The sequence below is a fragment of the Hyperoodon ampullatus genome (assembly GCF_949752795.1).
Source record: "Hyperoodon ampullatus genome assembly, chromosome: 8".
NCBI classification, from domain to species: Eukaryota; Metazoa; Chordata; class Mammalia; order Artiodactyla; family Ziphiidae; genus Hyperoodon; species Hyperoodon ampullatus.
Window position 1 is genome coordinate 17,261,982 of NC_136921.1, and position 18,875 is coordinate 17,280,856.

At 40.5% G+C, this 18,875-nt stretch overlaps 1 protein-coding gene across 1 annotated transcript in view; it reads left to right on the forward strand.

Moving 5' to 3' along the window:
* Nucleotides 1-18,875, forward strand: part of EPHA4 (EPH receptor A4) — a gene marked incomplete at both ends in the record, with an annotated part of 138,391 nt that overhangs the window by 65,981 nt on the left and 53,535 nt on the right. Inside the window, one exon of the mRNA XM_079710441.1 lies at nt 16,090-16,428. Coding sequence (XP_079566567.1) covers nt 16,090-16,428 — 339 coding nt within the window. The remainder of the gene's footprint in view (nt 1-16,089; nt 16,429-18,875) is intronic.

An 18,875-nucleotide genomic window follows, 5' to 3' on the forward strand; every position in this document is an offset into this window, starting at 1 on the left:
AGGGCACGAACCCGTGTCCCCTGCATCGGCAGGCGGACTCTCAACCACTGCGCCACCAGGGAAGCCCAGACATTATCTTTATTTTAGAGATGATGTAACTGCCAGCTCAGAGATGTTAGGGGTCGTGACCAGGGCTCCACCCCATCTTGGTGATGGTGCTGCAACACCAGAAGTTTCTATTTATTGGGAGGCAGTCTTGCCCTCTTCCTTAGCTCATGCACAAATTTCCAGAGGGAAGGAGTATATTAGGGCCAGGCTTAGCTGTAAACATAACTGGACAAAGATTTCCTCATCTTCTTTTTCTGTTCCTTCCATAGACTAGGTACTTTCTCTGGATGCCACGTATATTTGATATGCTCAAGTCCCAGCCTGTTTCTTTTCCAATCTAAGTATTCTTCTCTTATGTTCCATTGTGTGCAATTAGCTTCATAATAAACTCTCCTCCTCTGTCCACACCCACTACCAACATTTCTCCAGTTGTGATTTTAGGGCATAATAGCAAGCTCAAAGGGAAATATAGTGGGAGGACAGTGTGATAATTGGCCTCAATTTGCATCATGCAGTCCAACACCTACTTTCCACACAGATAAGTCTTCTCTAGGCTGGGGCTTGATTGTGAACCTCATAAAATTCACCTCTGATGGCAAGACAACCTGGCTTTTTCTCCCAGGTATTTTTAGTCTTATGATTCTGATCTGTTATCTAGCATTCTAGGGGGCCATGGGCCAATCACTTAATTCTTGCAGCTTGCTATGTGGGAGTTTAGGGAGACCCCAAAGGTTGCCACATGCCTGAGTTACTGGTATGTTTACCATATGTGTAAAAGTGGTTTCTGAACCCTTGGAGTTGTATGTTTCTGTAAGAGGAAATTATTAGCTTTACCTTGACTACGCAAATGAGAGAAAGAAAATATTGATTTTAGCCTATGGACAGACCTGAAAGTTTTAACATGAAAGTAACTTTTGCATTTTTCAGAGATTGTTTTCAACAACGTAAGAGAGGTGGCTTTTTGTGTCATTGACAAGAGACCCATGAAAATACCAAAGCAATATGTGATCCTTAATACTTTCCTAACAAGATCATTGCATTTATTGTATCTCTCCAACTCTGAGTTAAGAGGAAACACAGTGCTGATGTTAATACCACACACTTGAGAGGCTATTTAATCTCTCCAAGCCTCAGTTTACTGATCTGTAAAATGGGATTCTCATTATCTACCTGTGAGGTGGTTTTAAGAATTAAACAAGAAGGGACTTCCCTGGTGGTCCAGTGGTTAAGACTCTGTGCTCCCAGTGCAGGGGGTCTGGGTTCAATACCTGGTCAGGGAACTAGATCCCGCATGCTGCAACTAAAAGAGCCCACATGCCTCAGCTAAAGATCCCGCATGTGGCAATGAAGATCCCGCGTGCTGCAACTAAGACCCGGAGCAGCCAAATAAATAAATAATTTTTTTTTTAAAAAAGAATTAAACAAGAAGATATTTGCAAAGGTCTGGCACATGGTAGGGATCTTACGAATGTTTGTTCTCTTCTTTTATTCCCAGCTGGTCACTTCCTTCCCCAAACGACCTCCACAGCAGACAGCTGGTGCATCTCACTGCCCCTCTAAAGGGATTGTCTTATTTGACTACATGATTAAATTACCAATGGCTGTACTGTACTCCAGAAACTCTGGGGGGTAGGACTGAGGCATCAGTATTTTCAAAAGTTGCCCCCATAATCCTACTTTACAGACAAGGTTGAGACCACTTCTCTACAGAGTTGAATTTTTAAGTTTTATTTTTTAGTTTAATAAATATTAACTACACAAGACTCTTTAAGACCTCTTTGAGATAGGGGTAATCTATAACAGATAGTAACAGATAGACTAGTAAATTAAATAGCAGAATTAGAATCTATTCTAACCTACGGCTCTCCTTCTAGATTTCTTCCATCCTGGTGAATACAGTGGACCTGCATTGTCCAAGACGGTAGCCACGAGGCACACATGACTGTTTTCATGGCCACATTTCAGGGCTCAATAGCCACATGTGACTAGTGGTGACCATACTGAACAGCACTGCTATAGAATATTTCTATGATCACAGAAAGTTCCATTGGACAGTGCGGTGGTAGATTTTTCAATAGAGAAGACAGTGGGAGTTTCTCAGAGAACCCCTTGATCAAATAACCCAGAAAATGAAGCCCTTCCCCCTCACCCCACCCCCAGCTTTATCGGCTTCTCTTGACAAGATATGGGGATGGAAAGGAACATAAACATCAGGGATCCTTTCAAAGTGATTCCAGCCTCTAATCAGTTCTTCCCAGTTGGTTAAGCCAGGTGACAAACCCAATTCCCTTGCGCTGACAGCCATGATAATCAGGGACTTCTTTGTTCATTATGCTGTCTTTAACCCCAACATTCTTATGCAGCCCTGAGTTTAGTGATCGCTCACTGTGACGGCACACTAATGAAGAAATAAAACACACTCTCTGAGACTCATTCTTCTAGCCAAAGAGAGACTCTGCTCTACTGGCTTGTAAAATCAGGTTTTTGTTCACTTGGAGAACGATTAGACCAGGAATACAAGCAGCATTGGCTAATTTAGAAGGGAAATGCCTAAGAAGTTCTTCACACCGTCGGCATTGCTGGAGAACTTCAGAGAATTTAATGGAGAATAAACTTTATCTCTAGGAGGACTTTGGATGGAGCTTCTGGTTAGCTTAGGTTAGCATAAATGGCTGTGAGAAAGACAGGCAGTTTTCAATGGCGGCATCCTGTGAACATTTTCAAGAAAATAATCTGTACCTGTTAGAATAGAGAGTAAGAACAATGCTTCTTAAACATGAATGTGCGTAGAATCACGCAAAAGACACCTAGGGATTGGTAGGAGATGTCAGGCTTGACGTTCTGCATTTTTTTTTTTTTTTTTGCGGTATGCGGGCCTCTCACTGCTGTGGCCTCTCCCACTGTGGAGCACAGGCTCCGGACGCGCAGGCTCAGCGGCCATGGCTCACGGGCCCAGCCGCTCCGTGGCACGCAGGATCCTCCCGGACCGAGGCATGAACCCGTGTCCCCTGCACCGGCAGGCGGACTCTCAACCACTGCGCCACCAGGGAAGCCCCGACGTTCTGCATTTTTAACAAGTCCCCAGATACTGCTGATGGTGCTGGTCTGGGGACCACCTTTAGCCAGTAGGAATTTAGAGCCTCCCTGATGGATCGCATGTGATGGGAGACCCTCTCTTCTGTCCTTGTCACTTTCAGGCCATTTCTTCAGCTCATTGTTGACTCTAGAGAGAGATTTCAAGGGTTCTGAACATTCTCCCTTAATGGAAATCGAGTACTTCATTTGTCTCCCAGATGAAGAAAATCCAACCTGGTTTGGAGTTGCATAATCAAACACAGGCACCGTGGAGTCTCTACTATGTTACTAGGTTACAGCCAAACAGTGGAAATGTCAGTGTTCCCTTTAGGCACAGACATCAGTCAAGAAAGTCAACAGGGTTTTTGGAGACGTTGCCAGCAAGGCAGACACGCAGGCCTCCCTACATACAAGGATGCCATCTAAGCTGATGAAGGGATTTTGATTTCATGAACCATTTCTTAGAAGAAATGTCAATGTGATTTTTAAAAATTGGAGTATAGTTGATTTACAGTGTTTTAGGTGTACAGCAAAGTGATTCAGTTATATATATGTGTGTGTGTGTGTGTGTGTGTGTGTGTGTGTGTATTCTTTTTCAGATTCTTTTCCGTTAGAGGTTATTACGAGATATTGAATATAGTTTCCTGTGCTATACAGTAGGTCCCTGTTGTTTATCTATTTTATGTATAGTAGTGTGTATCTGTTAATCCCAAATTCCCAATTTATCCCTCTCCTCTCCTTTGCCCTTTGGTAAACATAAGTTTGTTTTCTATGTCTGTGAGTCTATTTCTGTGTTGTAAATAAGTTCATTTGTATCATTTTTTTAAGCTTCCACATATAAGTGATACTACATGATGTTTGTCTTTCTCTGACTTACTTCACTTAGTATGATAATCTCTAGGTCCATCCATGTTGCTACAAATAGCATTTCATTCTTTTTTATGGCTGAGTAATATTCCATTGAATATATATACCACATCTTCTTTATCCATTCATCTATGGATGGACATTTATGTTGCTTCCATATCTTGGCTATTGTGAATAGTGCTGCTGTGAACGTGGGGAGCACATATCTTTATGACTTAGAGATTTCGTCCTTTCTGGATATATGCCTAGGAGTGGGATTGCCGGATCATACAGGAACTCTATTTTTGGTTTTTTAAGGAGCTCCCATACTGTTCTCCATAGCGGCTTCACTGATTTACATTCCCCCCAACAGTGTAGGAGGGCTCCTTTTTCGCCACACCTGCTCCAGCATTTATTATTTGTACACATTTTAATGATGGCCATTCCGACCAGTCAGTGTGATTTTTATCAATGAAATCAATGTCCTTTAACTCTGATGATCACCAACCCCTCCCCTCCAGGTCTCTTTCCCCTTCCCTTTACCTTTCCTTGTAGTCGGGGAACGTAGTCTGGCGATCAGCAGTGCTGGGAGACCAGTGCAGGAAGACCTTGATGCCTTAGTCATAAGTTGCTCGTTCAATGATTCTAGTCGGTGTTCTTTTCCCCCTTTGGAAGACCGAACCTGTATTACATTTAAGGTAACTTTCCAATCCTTCATTGTGTTTCAAAATGTACTGGAAAAAATGCCTTGTGAAAAAGCAAATTGTCTTTGTATATCTGGAAAGAAATAACTGATTTGTTATTTTGCCTCTTTTACTTCTGAGCACTATTACGGGAGTAGTTTTCCATACTTTTCAATTGGAAATCTGTCCTTGTGCTGTTGGGTCCTCTTTGTTTAACTTGTTTGATGAAACTTATTAGAGCCTCATGATTGGGGGCACTCTGTAAATCAGAGATTATTATTTTAGATTGCTAACTTTGAAGGGCCTTCACACATCTGTCTGTAAGTAAACGGCCTTGAATAATTCAGTCAGCTATGCCAAACAAACAAAGAATGATTGATTGATACTTAGATGTGGCCTAAAATATTCCAAAATTGCAGCTTTTAAGATAATTTGTACTGGAGGAGCTCAGTGCTAATGAGGGCAAATTTACCAAGATCTATGACGAAAGGTCCTGATGTGAGAAAGCTTTCTGCAGGTTTAGGTTATCAAGCAATAGAAACAGCCTAGCTCCAAACAGCAAAGCATCACTTACTTTGTCTTTACATTTGCCTTTTCTAATTGAATTTATCACACCACTGTATTTCCTCTAGAAAATGTATTGTTTTAAAATTACCATTTCACTTCTATTACTCAAAGCCCTCCCTTCTAATGCTTTCTGACAGTTATCAACATAATGAACCATAATGAAATGATGAGCAATCTTCAGTGGAAACCCAACGTGGATCCCAGTGGTGCTGTGTGACTGCGTTGTTAACATTTGAATGCAAATTAAAATAACATCGTCCTTACTTGTTTCCAAGGTCAGGAGAAGAGAGAGACTTTTTTCTTTCTTTTTTTTTTCTTATTTTTTTTTTTGCGGTACGCAGGCCTCTCACTGTTGTGGCCTCTCCCGTTGCGGAGCACAGGCTCCGGACGCGCAGGCTCAGCGGCCATGGCTCACGGGTCCAGCCGCTCCGCGGCATGTGGGATCTTCCCGGACTGGGGCACGAACCCGTGTCCCCTGCATCGGCAGGCGGACTCTCAACCACTGGGCCACCAGGGAAGCCCCCTTTTTTCTTTTTTTAAGTGCTTTAATTTTGGAAATCTCATATCCATTTTCCAACAAGCCCTTGAAGGTTCCCCTGATGTTCATCTCTACCCCGAAGATTTTCATGCTTAACAGTCCAGCTAAGGGATTTTGGAAGGGATGTCCAACAGGAGACTTTGATGTTATAAACCATAGGATAAAAGGTAGCCTTCGGTTTCAAGTAAACTACATTTCTTCCCCACCCAGAAGCATATTTCTTTTTGCTTTGGAACTGCAAGTAACTAATAATATAATGATGGAAGCAAGGACATTCTGTGAAATTGATCAATGAGAGTGTAATTGGCTGTGGTGACAGACTAGTTAGTGGAAGAGTGAGAATAAAGGCCAAAGATTCCTAAAGTTTTGTTCATGAAAGTGTTTCAGAAGATCCATTGGTTGATCCCTAACCACTTAACATTTTATTGTCTATGTTATCAATCCTTTCTTGAGAACATTTTTATGAAATTCTTGAATCTAAGGTTTGGTTATTTCATGTGATTTATAAAATTTGCAATATTAGAGTGTAGTTTCATACTGCATTCCATAGGACAAAAACTCAATTAAGACACCAACTCCCCCTTTTCCAGATTATGTGACATAGTTTTTAAGGCAGAACATACGGTCCCACTGCCTGTTAAGCCAGTTGATAGGCCACCAAATGTGCCTGTCCTCTGGACCATAAAAACTGATCAAAACAACCAAAGACATTTTCATGATTCAGATGCAGCCTTCCACCCATTCCATTTTTAGGCTGCATCTTTAGTTAGATCTCTAGTTCAAGGTCTGACATCAGTTAGTGAGTAAACCACATCCTTGTTTCTTCCTTTTAAGTTATCTTTCAGCATTTTGACTGAATAGAAACAATTACCTCTAAGGAACCCAAGTGCATGATTCTTGTCTAAAGACAATTAAGGGTATAAGGGGAAGAAAGCATCAAGTGTGCTTAATGGAAAGCACTAGACAGACCCCAGGCTGATTGCTTGCCATTTGGTAAAATTTTAAAAGTTCTAAGATATTCAATAAAGATCAGACATCAGCTCATTAAGTTATTTTTCAAAAATGCTACTTTAGCCTCTGCATTATCCTCCAACCTTATTCTAGCTTTATATAGATAAGCAGTCCCATGTGGACATTTTATTGGGATTAATAGCACAGTGTGGATTCAGCCGAAAAATGCATATGTTTGAGGAACACGAATGTGTGCCCAAGTGAAAGACTTGACTCTTCTGCCAGCGTCATTTAGCCAGGTTATTACAATTTTTCCACCACCATGAATAATTAAGAATGGCTTGTTATCACCCGAGCCCCGTCATTTCTGGATAGCACTTTTGACACGACTCATGGAAGTCCTACAGTGGCTGTGCACAGCATGCTTCTGTGAAACAAGGTCAATTAGACACTTTCCTGAGATCCCCTGGGGTGAGAAGTGGATGCCTTCTCTGCTATCAGCATTTTGATTTTCCTGTCATAGCTGACTCTTGCTCTACATGCCATCTACAGCTCGGCAGAAGATGGACTGAGGGGAGAGGCCTGTTGCATAGATAGAATTGCCCCCCACCCTCCCGTGACCTTCCACCCAGGAAAGCATCTTTAACAAAAACTCCTACTCTTGAGTGGAATGTAGGAACCAGGCAGAGGGGACATCTCAGCTAAGACAAGAGCACCATCCAGGAGGTAATGCCAGCAAACTGTAGCCTGGAGGGCAGAGCAGCCAGGAGAAATGTGAGAACACTCCAGCTGGGTCCACAAAGAATTCGTAGATATGCTTCATTTTTCCTTTGAATTGTCCGTATCTCTGGGAAGGGGGTCGTTTTAGCCTTTGAATCAGGCTTTCTGATCCTATCTTTGCACATATGGGCTGTGTGAATTTGGGTGAGTTGCTTCACTTTTCATATCTTAGTTTTTGGTCATCAGATTGCTTGGGGTAACAAATACTTTTCTTCCAGATTTTATTATGGGGATTAAATGAGATAAAGGATGAAAAAGGACTTTGCAAGAGATGAATTCACAAGCTAGCTAATTCTAAAGCAAAATACTTAAAAATTTCTTTAAAAAATTACTTTTCGTGGTCTTTCATACTGTAACTTCTTCCTGTATAACTGAGAGTTAACTGTATAAAGCACTTCAGCCATAAACTAGTCATCTTAAAATAAAGAAACTCCAACTGCAATTAACCTAGTAAAGAAAAGACAGATGGTTCCTGGGTGTAGAATAGGAAAAATAGATATACCGAAAAAATAGGTGGTAGCAAAATTTCAGCAAGGAGTTACCTCTACAGGAAACCAAGAATTTTTCGTGACAGTAATAAGTGATTGATGTGTTGGAATGGTTCTGTTTTTTTTAATAATGGACAGTTCTGCTTTGACTCTATTCATTGTTAAACACATAAACTGCCGCTATAAAAGGTTATGCACTGTGCATACATCTTGGAAGAGGTGTCCCAGCAGCAGTCTTCATGTAAACTCACCCAGGGCAGCAAAGTCTGAGAGAAGGCAATTAGTAGTGACACATATATAACTGTCAGGGGGGATGCATGGGCTTTGTTTCAGAGTCAAAACTTAACACACCCCAACTGTTTATTCTGTCTTATAACCTGTCTTTCAGCTGGAGAGAGATTAACAAAGGCTTATCTGAAGGGTTAGAGGGTTTTACAGCTAAGGCACTGAAGTCTTATTGACAGTCCAAAAGTTGTACATGATTAATGAAGCCTTACGAAATGGAACTCAAGACCCGAGGTGCCTCTTCCTCGGAAGCTCTGTCTTGTCCTGGGTGCCTCGGCATTTTAGTAGCATGACAGTAGCGCTTCAAGAAATTGATCATTTAAGAATTATGTTTCTGCCCATGCTCTGGGGGAATGTTTCTTCCATATCCAGAATTAATTTCATGGCACAGGCGTTGAATTTTAAAACGGTGATTAAAAATCAGCTAAGTATTAAAAGTGTGTGATAGCTTTGGAAGCTGCTTTATACTTGAGCCTGGCTACTTTGGTTTCCTAGCAGCTATCTCCTAGCCCTGGTTGCAGACTTTTTTTTAAAGCTTTTAGCATGTAATTGCCGTTTTTTCCTCCCCCATCACCTTTGCCTTTTGCGATGTAATATACCCAAGTGCTGTGGCTGTGATGCTTCTGAGGATTGAGCCTGACTGGGCTTAAAGAATCATCATTCATTCACTTGTTCAGCAGATATTTAGTAAACATCTACTACACATTTGGCATTTTTCTAAGGGCTGGAAGATGCTCATAAATCAGAAAAGATAAAAGATTCCTGTTCTCATAGAGCTTCTGTTTTAATGGGAATAATAAACAAGATAATGTAAAATTCTCACAAGAAAGAAAAAAAATGTTCATGAGACAGGGTTAAAATAGAGGAAAGGGAAGAATTTCACTTTGCGGAGAGTGGTCAGGTGAGATTTGAGCTGAGACACCCCCCCACCCCAGGGGGCGGGGGAGGCAGGGAAGAGGCTGCTATTGAAGAAGCCAGGGGACAGAATTCCAGGCACAACTACCAAGTCTAAAGAATTTGAGTTGCATGTTTAAAGTTTTACTGACAATGTGAGTTTTAAACTTGACTTATTTTTACTCTTTGGTCCTGGAGTCTGTTGGCACTTTAATTCCAGTTGTTGTAAGTAACAGAAATTTCAGGTTTATGTGGCACTTTTCACCTTGTGTCCATATAGATTTAAACTCTTTTGCAGAACCTACTTTTAAATGCATTTCTCAAAGTGGGTTCCATCATTTGCTGAAATTTCAGTTACTTGCTCTAAGAATAAAGAAGTGAATTTTACCTGACTTGTGACTTTGGAATGGGGTACATAAGGTGCAATTATCCTGACCTAGACTTTCCATGGGGTGGTTTATAACTCCAAGTTCTCAATGGGGTATTTTTGACTTTGGATTTACTGTTGGCTGATACTTTTTGAACCATTTTATTAAGGCTCCTACAGATTTCATGTGTATTTATAAAACATCAGGTTGTCCTAAATGGGCTACTTTAAATCCTGGCATAAGCCATCAAGTATGTTTTCTAAATTACCCAGGAATTACACTTTAGTCTAATACATGGGAGGGAAGAATTATGATTTGTGGAATTACTGGAATTTTCTTTGATGCTTGGAATATTGCCCTTCTTAAATGTCACATTCATTTAATTTCTCTAGATAGTGTGTGGTTCATTTCTGAAAGCTTGTCCTTTCCCAGAGGAAAGCACATGATAGGTTAAGGAAGATCAAGATTTCTTTTATGATATAACATGATATGATACGATAGTCCTTTGCTTCTGCTGTAATTTGGCTACAGTTTCTTGGGGACTTCATACTGTCAAACTCCTGTCAACTGAATGCACGTTGACATCCCACTAGAAAATAATAATTACCCATTGTAGCACCTTCCACCAGTACCTGCTGTGCGATACAGAAAGTCTTTCACACTAGTGAAGCAAATGGATGTTCATTAAATTTATCCACAGTGGCAAGGAATACAGAGGCTATTTCTGTCAGAGCAATGAGAAACCCAAAAAATAGGCCATACTATTCTGTATTTTATTCCTTCCTTAATCAAAGAAAGTAGGTGTAACTTGGACTTCAGAAGCCAGAGTTGTTACCTGACCTGTATAAGTGTGTAAATCAGGGGTGTGATCTCCCTAGATTAGTTCAGAGTATGCTTGAAGTCCCTAGAATTATGTGCAAAATTATGAGTGATCATCTTTCTGGAAAGAGGGTGCTTTGCTCCTGTCAAAGTCCCTGTAGCAGAGCTTGGGAAACTATGGTCTGAGGGTCAAATTCAGCTGCCCTTGTTTTTGCAAATAAAATTTTCTTGGGACACAGTCATATGCATTTGTTTAGGTATTGTCTATGATCGCTTTCAAGGGACCATGCAGAGTTGAACAGTTGCTACAGAGACCATATAGCCCATAAAGGCTAAAATATTGACTATCTGACCCTTTACAGAGGTTTGTTGAATGTTGTTCTAAAGGGTTAGTAAGTTAAGGGTTATTGCCTTTGACTTCTTGTTCTAGTAGTTAAGCTATTACCCATGCAACTAAATTATGTTAAAAATGTGAAAGACATTCTAAACATGAGAACTTTAAAATAGTTTAGCACGTTAGCCCCATTCTTTGATGCAGGAAGAGAGAACCTTAGGTTTATATGTGAATATCAAGCAGGTTTTACAAATAAAACCAAAAATGTACAGGAAGGATTTTTATTATCCCCTTAAATATACTTCAGTATTTGATTGATTTGTATTTTAAAATGTCTTAATTTTGCTCATAAAAGTAAAATTAAAAGAAAAACCATACTTCTATAAAGGCTAATAAGGAAAAGGCCCATGAAACCATTAAAATTAACTGTCCTCAGAGATAAAGTTTTCCATAGCTTCATGCCTGAAGGAATCATTCCCTGAAGTCAAGATGGAGGAAGAAAAGTCATAATAACCAATCCCAAATTAACAAAACTTCAGTTGATACAGCCCACATTTTAAATTTCCAGCCATACTGGCTGGTTGTCGAGCTATAAAAACAAGAGAGGAAAGAGTACTTGCCTTTCCATCCTCCTGACGCTCACATGGCCCATATTTAACTTCCTTTAGTCTCTTCCTTCCCCCTTTGATTTCCTGCCCCTTCCTTCAACTATCCAGGAAAGTATCAAAATGAATCAGAAGATTTCTTTTTCCTCCCTCCTCTAGAGCAGGTGACAAATACTGGACACAATAAATATTTGTTGAGTGATTGAATGATTCCACAGTCCTTCCTAACAGAAGAAACCATCTCTATATGATACATAGCCCTCCCTACTTGTTCCAAAGTATTTTTAAAATGTAGAAAAGAGGAACTTGAATTAAACTAGCTACACGGAGATACTCCTTTACAGGGCTTAATGGTAATGAATCAGTATGTGAAAAGCTGGCTAGTACAGCCTTATCTCAGAGAAGCTTGCATTAATTCACAGGCTTAAAATAACATTGTAGGTAGATGGGCAGAAGATGCATTAGAGGACCTTGTTAGTTTTCCATCCAGTCATTCATGACTCCTCAAAAGTTTATTCAGCTTGCTCTGAACTAGGAATCATAGGAGATACTGGGAAATGAGGAAGACATCAATTCTTCTCTTGAGGAGCACACAGACTGTGATAGAAACAGATATGTACTGGGTGTCTGATTAGCAAGACCCCTTTACATGTTCCAGACAGAGTAGGAAATAGAAATAATGCCCTGAAATATGGAATAATCTCATAAGCAGGATTACTGCCAGTCCTACATTGAGGCTAGTAGTGGGCAGTTTGGGAAGACATAAAACCCTATAATTCACAATGACCTGCAGCTACCTGATGTTGGTGTATGCTTGGTACATACGATGTCAATATGGAGAAAATTAAATGGTACGATTATCCCTATTAGTTATATATCTCATATTTGAAATTGGAGACATTTAGAGGTGGACATATTTCTGATGAGAAAGGCAAGCATTTGTCATAAATTTAATTGTTCCTAAGTATCTAGATATGATGCTATAACCAAGCTTGGGCCTGCTCACCTGACCTGTGGCAAAATCAATCTACTGACACAAGGTTGTGGTGAAGGAAAGTACAGCATTTATTGCCAGGCCCCAAGTGAGGAGAATGGACAGCTAATGCTCAAAAGACTGGAACTCTCTGATGACTTTCAGGGAAGGGTTTCTAAAGACAGTGTGAGGGAGAGAGTCTCAAGGTATGTGATCAGCTCGTGCTCAATTCTCTGATTGGTTGATGGTGAGGTAACAGGGTGATATTTCGGGAATCTCAGTCATCGACCTTCTGGTTCCAACTGGCCTGGGGTCTAGTGCTTGTGTCAGCATGCAATTAACTTCTTTTACCTGATGGGGGTTTTAGTATCTGCAGAACAAGTCAAGGCTATGGTTCAGGATATTATCTGCAGCCCCTTGAGGAGGAATTAAAGGTCCTTGACTTTGTTTTATGGCTAAACTCTTATTATTTTGTCTTGCTTGACTGTTTTCCTTTGTTTCTGCATATTCCCACTTCTCTGATTAAATTTGCTCTTTGGAACTTGGGGAAGGCCTAGGAGGCTAAAGCTTTTCCACAAACAAGAGACAGGGGCCATGGGGATCTGTCCCAAGGAAGGCCCTACAGAGTCCTGCTGGGTTTCAATACTTTAAAAAAAGAGGACAAGATAATCTAAGAGTAAAGTTTTTTTTCCTTCTGAATGCCTTGTGTTTATTGAGAAAACTCAGTGTTACTCATGTTGCCTGTATTATTCTCTCTAGTCGTCTCTACAGGTAATTATTTTAAGATGCTGCTGTTAAGTATGACCATTGGGCCCAGATTGACTTGGCTGTATTAAAGGCCATGCTTTTTTAAAATTTTCTTGAGAAGAGGATACTTTCTTTTCTGAGGAAGAGATGGCCCTTCCCTATACATGGAAACACACGTGATGTGTTTACCATCTTTTAATTGGCAAAAATATTTTAAAAAGAAAAAACTCAAATACAATACAACCACCATTGTGATTTTAATTTATAAAGCAAGTGTGCTTTCCCACGTTTATGCAGGCCAAAATAATAATCATACTGGGTGCACATTTCTATTTTTCCTTCCCCCCACCTCAATTCTCTGGTTATAGTCCAGTTTGTAAGCTGCTGCTATGCCCCCGTGTAACCATCACTCCCTATATGGCAACAAAACAAAACATATGCAGTACTATTCACCAAACCATTCATGGAGGCAGCATTGAACTTGAACTTGCTTATTAGTTCTCTGTCTTCCCTTGAGCATTTGCCCCAGGGTAGATTCTTTAAGAATCACTGACCCAAGGAAGAAGGCTCTTCCGCACTGCATCTTGTTTTCATGCCAGCCCTCCATTTTGAAACCCTGCAGCATCTTTGTATTTTTTTTCACGTGGCAGCGTTATATCTCTGAGTCCTGTGACCATTTAGTTTTCTGCTCCATTTCTTCTCTGTTTAGACACTGCAATGCCCCGTCCTACATACTAATTACTGACTTTTTGCTTCTGTGCTTGATTCACTGTGTCACATTTTCCCATGTGAAAGTGGACTAGGAACCTTGGCAAGGAGGTTAATGGATTTGAGAGTCACTCTTATTTAACCCTGAAAGTCACAGCAAAATAAGAACCAGTGGCTTGACTCATTTTATGAACCAAGCTGTGGTCAACTTCAGTGGCAGACTAGCAATCAATTTCACTATGATGGAAAGAAACATCTACAGAATTTGAACAGGATTGAAGATACACCTTCCCTTTTCCTATCTTTACCTCTCAAACTTTGGCTGAAGCTACTGATTTTGTTGTTATTTTACCTTTAATGTGGAAATAACCCCAGAGTGTGGGATTTTAGTTGGACTCTGTCACTAATTAGGTTGCAGGAACTTTCAGTATTGTCAGCTCTGCTTTCTGGCTCTCAATTTCCTCATCTATAAAATAAGACTATTTAGCCAAATGATCTTTAACATCTTATCTGGCTCTAGGAGTCTGTGATTTCAAATAGCTCTAATCATGTATTCAAAAAAACATTTACTTAATCCTGTTGTTTTCCATCACTCTACTAAGGACCACAGATATAAATTTGGAATCTAAACAAGAAGGAAATTTGTGCTTTCTTTCTGAGGACTTCTGTGGGGGCAATCTTACCTTTAACGCAAATTTACAGCACTGTCTTTCCTTTAAAGTTCTCAGGATGGGGACCAGGTCTTAACACTAAGAGAGAGGTTGTCAGTAATTAGTCTCCCAGGGAGATTGGGAGGTCCTGCATACCTTGTTAAAATAAAGGCTTCAATTAATTTGTATAAAGAGAAAAGGAGAGTGAATTACCCTTATTCAATATTACTACCAAAATCCTTTAGCCATTCATCACTGTGAACTAAGTAATAAATACTGAATATGACTCCTTATTCGTGAAAGTTACCTCTTCCAATTCTCTGGCAATGGCTAGTCTGGAACATTATATTCCGTTATGGTTGACTAGGTGAAGCTTCTCCTGATCTCATGCAGGCTTCCGGTTAAGCTCCTTTTTCTGGGGAACGTGGACACATTTCCCTGAAAGCAGTCATTACAAATATATTAGAAGTAGAATAGAAACAGTAAGCAAGAAGCCTCAGATTGTCACTGAAACTTGCTTTGGCTTTTTTCTTGGAACACCAAAATGAGAAAGAGGAAAGAAAAGAGAGAACTTTCCAATTGTTGCAGTGAGTCAATACTTTTTCTTAGAGTGCAGCAGGTATCTTTTAGACCTTTGGAATCAGCTCAGACTAGAAAAATTCCCCCTTTTCTGTTTCACCCTGATTCTTCTCCCTGAAGACAGTTTGTGTCACAACATCTTGGCATAGAGACTAATCTACAGCAAGAATCGAGATGGTTCATCGTGAGTCTGTGGTCTTATTTATTGTTACTATTTTTAAACCAACCATTTATGTTGTTTGCAATCGGTTGTTCTGTTTCAAAACAGCCACTGCCACCAGACATATTTTGGAAACCTTTGATGTCAGTGGAAATGTGTATCATAAGAAGAGCCTGGTGCAGCCCTGGTCAGTTGAAGGACAGGACATGGGGTCTTGGGAGTCTTTGCACAATCCCTGCCCTGGAGTTGAGATTTCTCAACAACTGTACCTTCGACGTCTCTGCAACCAGGTTAAACCAGTTCCTACTTAATTACCCATAAACAGCTTAACTCTCAACTGCCATGTCAGACTGAAGAGGTGTATCTATACAGTGCAGTTATTTTTATTCCATATTGGTGACGCACTGTACTTAGGAATCATCATTTATCTTCAGAAGTGGTATATAACTATTAATTTACCAGAGTCCCACAACAGCCCTGGGAATTAGAAACACATTCGTATACCCATCTTTCAGATGATTAGATTAAGACTAGATAAGTTATGAGAAAAAAAGCCTGGCCACTTCAGAGGGCAAGTCAGGCTTGGAGCCCATTTGATATAGAGTTGTTTCAAGTCTCAGAGTGACAGTCAATGCTACATTTGTTTGTTCAGGAAGGAGAATGACACTCACACATACAGCCTGCAATCATATTGCTCTTTTTTTTTCAGCTGCACGGCTTGTGGGATCTTAATTCCCCGACCAGGGACCAAACTTATGCCCGCTGCAGAGGAAGCATGGACTCCTAAACACTGGACTGCCAGGGAATTCCCTATCATATTGCTCTTTTAAAAGATTTTTGCTGGCTTGATTTGCTTTTGGCTTTCTTTGCCAAACAGGACCATCTTGCTTCTTGTAGCTGCAGAGAAGAATATAAGCTCCAAGAGATTCCAGAGGCTAGTTTCAGTTCTTGATGTGATAGTATGTTTTGTTTTGTTTTTTTCTTTTTCCAGGTCCACCATCTGCTCCTCTAAACTTGATTTCAAATGTCAACGAGACTTCAGTGAACTTGGAATGGAGCAGTCCTCAGAACACGGGTGGCCGCCAGGATATTTCCTACAATGTCGTGTGCAAGAAATGTGGAACAGGTGACTCTAGCAAGTGCCGACCCTGCGGAAGTGGGGTCCACTACACCCCACAGCAGAACGGACTGAAGTCCACCAAGGTCTCCATCACTGACCTCCTGGCTCATACCAACTACACGTTTGAAATCTGGGCAGTGAATGGCGTGTCCAAGTATAACCCTAGCCCAGACCAATCTGTGTCCGTCACTGTGACCACCAACCAAGCAGGTAGGGATTGGCTCCTCTTTATCGTTTATCTAAACATTTATGGAGAAAGAGCTTGTGTTGATATCCATGAAGGATGCTAAAGTTCTCCAGTTGAAGAAGAACTACAGGGATCTAATCATAAACCTGTGAGCTGCATTATAATACAAAAGATACTTAGAAGGATGTTTATTCATTCAGCAGATATTTTTTTGGATACCAACTGTGTAACATGCATTGTACTAGGTGGTGGAGATTAAATGAAGGCTAAGACAGTGTCTGGTTGAAAACAGATGACATTGGGTTGGGTCACTCCATGCTAGACTTCTCTTGTAAGGGATGGGTCTTGGCCATTTTAATCACAAGGTCATGGTCGGATATCAGCGCATTTACATATTATTTAGGAATATAAAGTTGATTTTTACCAACACAGAGTGCTCTATTGGCATTTGCTGTATTTTCCAACAACAGCATTAGTGGATGTAGTTTTGATCTTGTTTTTTTATTTTAAAAATTAAAAAGTAATTGACATCGGTCTTTATTGGAATCACCAGGTGGTAAGCCTGTGAACGATGAATGGTTTAATGGGTAGCTTGCTCTGTGTGGTTGACAAAATGTTCCTTCAAACACATGCTACTTTTGTAGCCACTTTCATAGTTAAATTCACACTTGACAGGTGGAGGAGGAGAGTTAATTTACCTTGTTTCCTGCATCGCTTTCCTCTTCTAATTCAGATGACTGGAGAGCATTTTCTGTTCATGGAGAGTTTCTGCTGAGGTAATTGCAGAACTGTTATCCAATCTTGAATATCAGATATTCCAAAGTGTGAATTAGAATCTAGATTTCTAGGCTCTGTTCCTGACCCACTTACTCCCATTCTTCCCCCAAAGAAGTTTCCACACTTTCTCATGATAATTTTCCATTCTGGATTTCTACCACATGTTTCACATTGCCACCTCCGTGTTATTTATTTCTGGGGATTTAAAGGGGAGGAGGAAAAAAGGACTGTGGTTTATCCTTTTGTGAAGCTCTTAAGAACAACCCACTTCATCAGAAAAGGATCATAAATTGCCAACAATCCTATCCCCTCTTACTGCACTTCTCCCTTAGGTGAATGTTTCAGTAAGTGCACTCAATAGTTAAGTAAAATATATCTGTACTAATTGACTCCATAGTGAGAAGTATTCCAGTATCCCAATCCAAAGTCATTCTTTTTCCACTTTTCCCTGAACTCTCTAGAATAAATAAAAAGTTAAGACTGAGGGAAGATTTTGAATTGGTGCTAGACTGACAAATCTTCCCAGAAGGTAGTTTCAGTTACACAGATGTGACCAGTCTTTAAAAATATGTAGTGTGAACAGATCCTCTGCTTATGTTTTTGCCTTTTATTTCTGCACTTCTAGGATGTGAACACTGTTGTGGTCATCGCTTTTATTTCTCTACAAAGGCTAGTATGATTTAGGAGGTTTTTGGGGTTTTTTTAAATTATTTTTTTAATCAATTTATTTAATTAATTAATTTATCTATTTTTGGCTGCTTTGGGTCTTCGTTGCTGCATGTGGGCTTCTCATTGCGGTGGCTTCCCTTGTTGTGGAGCACGGGCTCTAGGTGCACGGGCTTCAGTAGTTGTGGCATGTGGGCTCAGCAGTTGTGGCTCATAGCTGTAGAGCACAGGCTCAGCAGCCATGGCTCATGGGCTCAGTTGCATGTGGGATCTTCCCGGACCAGGGCTCGAACCTGTGTCCACTGTTTTGGCCGGCAGATTCCTAATCATTGTGCCACAAGGGAAGCCCAATTTAGGAGGTTTTAATAGCATCACAAGGACTCTGTGAATGCCAGCTTTTTATTAGTCGTCTTTTGGAAGAAGCAATGGAAATATTGCACATAGGTCCTGGGAAACCTAGGATGTTGAGTGTCTCTGAGTTACAGGGATTCAAGAAGGTGCAGAATGGTCTTTGCACCCCTAGAGAATCTGGTTTATGATTCAATCAATATTCTTATGTTCAGCCCCCCTGTATTCTTCCAGCTATCTTCCAGTACAACACTACTTTGTGTTCTTCATGGAATTAAAACTAGGAATGGACCTTTGAAGCCTCAGCTGTACAAGGTGAAGTCATTCTCTTTGGTGGAGGGTAGCCTCCGGGAGATGTACTGAGGACAGGCTTGGCTCCCACAGATTTTGTGGGGAGACTTCTCTGACTCTGTATATTTAAAGATTCAAGCCGGAAGGGATTATGTCAACCCCTACCAAGCCAGAAGGCACAAAGAACACAAGGAAGACAGGCCAAAAATCCTCCAGAAGAAGAAAATGTGCAAAAACATTACGCCTGGGAAGGAAACAAAGTCAAAGTTTTATTTAAAAAGTAGGTGTAATTCTTCTAGATCTAGGGAAATGGTGGACAGGGAATTCCTCTGACACAATGAGGTGTTTTCTCTGACACGGCGAGCAGTCCTGCCAGGAGGTTTGCTGA